The sequence below is a fragment of the Apis dorsata genome, unplaced genomic scaffold (genome assembly GCF_000469605.1).
Source record: "Apis dorsata unplaced genomic scaffold, Apis dorsata 1.3 scaffold_1081, whole genome shotgun sequence".
Lineage (NCBI taxonomy): Eukaryota > Metazoa > Arthropoda > Insecta > Hymenoptera > Apidae > Apis > Apis dorsata.
In genome coordinates, this window is record NW_006264179.1 from 234,340 (window position 1) to 239,701 (window position 5,362).

The 5,362-nt window shown below is 16.9% G+C and overlaps 2 protein-coding genes across 2 annotated transcripts in view; both read right to left on the reverse strand.

The window, feature by feature from the left end:
* Window positions 1-578, reverse strand: part of LOC102681137 — a 5,032-nt gene extending 4,454 nt beyond the window's left edge. Inside the window, exons 1-2 of the mRNA XM_031514590.1 lie at window positions 316-578; window positions 135-203 (exon numbers count right to left, since the gene is read on the reverse strand). Coding sequence (XP_031370450.1) covers window positions 135-203; window positions 316-489 — 243 coding nt within the window. The 5' untranslated portion in view covers window positions 490-578. The remainder of the gene's footprint in view (window positions 1-134; window positions 204-315) is intronic.
* Window positions 1-5,362, reverse strand: part of LOC102681347 — a 31,212-nt gene that overhangs the window by 24,062 nt on the left and 1,788 nt on the right. The window lies entirely within an intron of this gene.

Consider the following 5,362-nt stretch of genomic DNA (forward strand, 5'->3'; position numbering starts at 1 on the left):
CTATATATTTAAAATGGTGATTTTTTAAAATCATGAAAATGAATAAAAAGAGATTACATATATAGATATAATCTTTGGCAAAAATAAATCAAGGTAAATTTTAATTCAGTTTATTATATTAATGTGGATCTTACCTCATCTCTAATGAAATTATCTAAATAGCAAATATTTAGTTTTCGAAGCAAATATGCTGTTACTTCTACCTATAAAATTTTAACATATCTGTATATTAATTCTTATATATATATATATATTAATTCTATAATTATATAATTATAATAATCTTCATTATAGTGTACAAAGATATAATCTTACCTCGCGATAGAATTTAGTACATTGATTGTTTATATAAATAACTTTTGTAGAATATAGGCAAATCCATATTAAAAATCCTATATTTTGTTTATCTGATAACGCTTCTGAGAATTTCAATGACATTAAATGAAAATATTCATTATAAAGTGTACACAATAATAAAGAAAATTGCATTATTAACTCAAATAGAATTTGATAAGTATATGCTTGATTAAGCTCACGCGAAAGTTTTAAAATCTCAAAATGAACATACCTTTAATAGATAAAAAAAAAATAAATTAATAAAAAATAATAAAATATTAATATTAATATAAATATAAAATAATATTAATATTATTATTTTATTTTATTTTATTTTCGTTATATTACCATATTTATTAATATAATTATCATCAATAAGGCAAAGGGAAGTAATCAGATATTTAAATAAAATACGCAAAAACAAAAAAAAAGAAGAAAAAAAAATTATATATGTTGGATAACCCCAGATATAATTTTCAATTATTTTCTACGTGTTCACGCATACGTTAAATCATCATGATAATAATGTAAACTTGATACATCGATATTTGCTTATCATTCATATGTCTAATCTTTTCATTTATTTTATATTTTTTGAAATATTTATTTACAAAAAAAGCATTGTATTTTATAATATTCGTTTTGATAAAAAAATTTTTAGTTTAAATTTTTATTTTATTGTGATACTTTTTACATAAAATGGCAATCCCTTTTATGATAAATTCATCCTCAACTGAAAAAAATTAAAATTTCATTTTTTTATAAATAAAGTACAAAATTTTATTTTTTAAAAATAATAAATAAAGTCAATATTTTAATGATTTTTATGATGAATTTTAATGAATTTGTTATCTTACTCGCTGAGGCTATTGGATATTTAAATAGAAAATTCTATGAAATTATTGTAGAAAACTGTTCAGAAGAGAATTCTATTCATAAAAAACTAAAAAATTAGAAAACTAGAAAATTATTCATAGAAAACTAATCAATAAACTTTGAACTTGAATTATCATATGAATTATGGAAAATACTACGATATCGCTTAATATATTACGATTTAAAAAACAAATTCATTTTGTGCTATTTCAAGTTTAATAAATTTAATAAATCTTTGAAAATATTTAATTTTATATCTTGTAAGACTTGATAAATTCTTAAAAGTTCTGATTGATTAGATCTCACCCAATATCTTTGCTCTTAATTTGTATAATATGAAAGAATATTAGTTTTATATTAAAAAATTATAAAATATATAAATTAAAATCAATAAAATATTTAATAACTATAAAATCAATAATAATATACAATAAATATACTTAATAATAAACAATGATAAAATTTGATAATATTACATTCAATAAGAAAATGAATCAAAATACTAATTAGTTTGGTATGCATGTTACAATTGTTTATAAATATAAACATTCTGGAATAAAAATATCTGGAGTCATCCAGTCTTGAAGCTTCTCAACTCAATAATATTATAAAATTGCAAAATTCTACATATTGTTGAGATCTCACCTTGTAATTTGAAGAAAATATTGAACAAAATGTTTTCTATTATAATAATCCATTATAATTATAAATTTATGTACAATATGTACCTGTATCTTATATCTTATATCAATATTTTTCGTATTTGATAGCTCATATACTTCTTTTATAATCTTGTTCATCTTATGCAATTTGTCGTGTAAAATACTTAAAAAAGATTCAAATAATATGATTTTGAAAATAATAATGATTGAAACATGATTTTAAATATGATTAGTATTATAAAGAAATATAACTAATGTTTTAAATTAATTCATATTTTTATAATTTTCTATAAAACAAAAAATCTTATGTATTTCTAGAATGTGATACAAAAGAAAAATTAGGAAATAAAATAAAGAAACAAAATTTTTTTCATATAAATTTGAAAAAAAAATTTTTTTTTAAATTATATTTTAATATATATAAAAATATAAACTAAAGATATAATTTTAATATTTTTATATTTAATATTTGTTCAATTTTAATTTTGATAATTTTATTTTTAATTATGTATTAAAGAATAGAAACGAATAGAAATTTAATAGAATAGAATAGAAAAGAATAGAAATTTAATCTATAATTAAATAATTTGGATTCAATTATTGATCCATTTTCGATTAGATTATTTTTTTTTTTTGTCGATTAGTAGATTCTTTATATTAGCAACACGAAAAAATAATATAATAAAATTTTACTATAGTTATGATTTTGGTTCGATTTGATAGATTTTTTTTATCTTTTTTATTATGCCAAATTTTTTTTTGTATAATTATTGCTATTGTGTAATATATTGTATAAATTATACAAAATCATTATTAATTTTATTAATTCGAAGAGTACTTTATTTAACAATAAAAATATTCATATTAATATTTTATGTTATATATATATTTATATATAATATTGAATGAAGATGATAGAAAAAATTTAAATAATTTAATTATTAATATTTATGATTACTTGATTATAAATGATGAAAAATAGAAAATTTATTGAATATTAAATGTAAAGATTAAAATTACATATTGATTTTATCACACAAAATTTAAAATACAACAAAGAATATTCTTTTTCATTTAAAAAAAAAATATTATTTCTATATTTTTTTTGTATCGAAATATAGAAATATGTAAATAATTTTTCTTTCATTTTTATAAAAATTGTAATAATATAAGTGATTTCATAATTACTTATAGTATTTTATAGAATATATAAATAATAAGTATAAAATATATTATAACATGATGAATTGATAAAGATTTATAAAAAGTACTTTATCAATATTTTTTTATGATTTTATCAAAATCATTTTTGCACGCATTTTTATTTATCAGATTCTCACTGATTCAAAGATATAAAATCACGCTATAATGTTCTTTATACATACTTTTTGTATATAAGAATATTTGGAAAAAAATACACAACTTGTATTAATATAAAATACTAATAGTAAAATTGTTTATTAAAAATAGATATTTCTTAAATTTATCAGTTAATCTGACAATTAATAATTATATTACCATAAGTTATGAAAAATTTAAAATATATCATTACATACTTTTAAAAAAAAAACATAATCTTAAATTCAGAAATATATATTTTTCTATTCAATTATTTTTAATTTCATTAGCACTTTTTTCTTATATATAATTTACCTTACAAATATTGTGAAAGTAAAAATCCCCAAATACATAGTTGCTATTATTATATATATGAGAATACTTAAATCGAATTTTTGTTTTTCTTCTTTGGAAATAATATAAAACAAATTCAATAAAATCATGCTTATCATTATTGTGCTAGATATAATTAATATTTGTATTGCTTGAAAGAAGGTTTTTTTGTAATTTTTCTCAATTCCGAATGATTCTAAAATATTGTCTATTTGTTCACATTTTGTAATAATTTTCCTTGAACGCTATAATGGAAAAAAGAGAAAAGGATAAAGAAATATAAAAATTTAAAAAAATTTAAATTTAAAAAAAGTTTAATTTAAAAAAAAATCAAAAAATATATAATATTAGATATTAATATACTTGTATGTCACTTTTCTGGAAGTCAAAATAAACACGGAAATTGATATACAAATATTAATTGAATCTTATTTTTTAGAGTCATGTAAAATTTTTAATTTAAGTAACTTTAAGTTACATTAAATAAAATGAAATAGACTAAGCTGGCAGAGACAAACCGGTTTCACTTGCTTTATTTACTACTAAATTGTCTACTATTAAATTATGAAAATTTAATAAAAAAGTTTCTAACATTTTTGTGTATCAACTGTTTTATTTGTTTTAGAGATAATATGAAAAGAATAAGATTAAAAAATTATGGTTAAGCAGTAATTATATACATAGGAAAGAATTAACACTAAAAAATTAATAACAATATTGATTTCTAACATATCTTAAAATTGGTGAGGAAACTTATTTTCTAGATAATTCTAATTAATATCATTTTCAGAATATAATAATATCAACATTATTCTATGCTTCAATATATTTAAGTTTGTATAAATTTTATAACTATTTATTGTTTGCGAAAAAATTTTTTCCTATCATTCATTATAACTTTTTAATTAATTTTGACTATTATATCAAATAATAAACAATAAAGTAATATTTTTTATATTGTATAATAATATATTATAATATTATTATATTGTAATTAATATATTATATTGTATAATAATATTATGATAAATAGTTATAAGATTCATGAGTTTGAATATTTATTATGAACATAATTTATATAATTTAGAATTTTTTCTTCTAAAAATTGATTTTTATTATTTTATAATGATTTTTTGCCTGAAAATTAAAATATTAGTTATTATGAAAATCAAAATATTAATGAAAAACCACCAAATATTTATAAGATATCTATTATTGTAATTTGATCATTGTAATTTCGAATGTCCAAGAATTGTTTTATATTTTATAATTTTTGAATTTAAGATATTTAAAGCCTACTATAATTTATTATTAAAAAGTAAATTTTTAGTCATTATTATATCTTATTAATCCATATTACTGCTATATATATTCATATTAACAAGAAGATAAATATGGATCGCATGTTGAAAAAGTAATGTGAATGTTAATATATAAAAAATATATAAAAAAATTTTATATATAAGTTTATATATAATATTTATAATAATAATTTTTGTTTTGGAAATATTTCGAAAAATAAAACTGACAGTTATGAGAAAAAAAAAAGTTATTTAAAATATTAATTTCTAAATGATTTCGAAATCCAAAAATCATCAAAATCGATAAGAAAATTTTTTTTAATAAGCTAGGTAACGTAAAGAAAATAGTATTTATTTTTTACAATTATAAAAAATAAAATTTCTTTAAAAGCCAAATGTCGAAAAAAAATTTGTAAATTTTTCAAAGAAGAAAGATCAAAGATCTTTCAAAAAGATCTCATTAAAAAAAAATCATTGGATTAAATATAATAATGAGAAAATGAAAACATTTAAAAT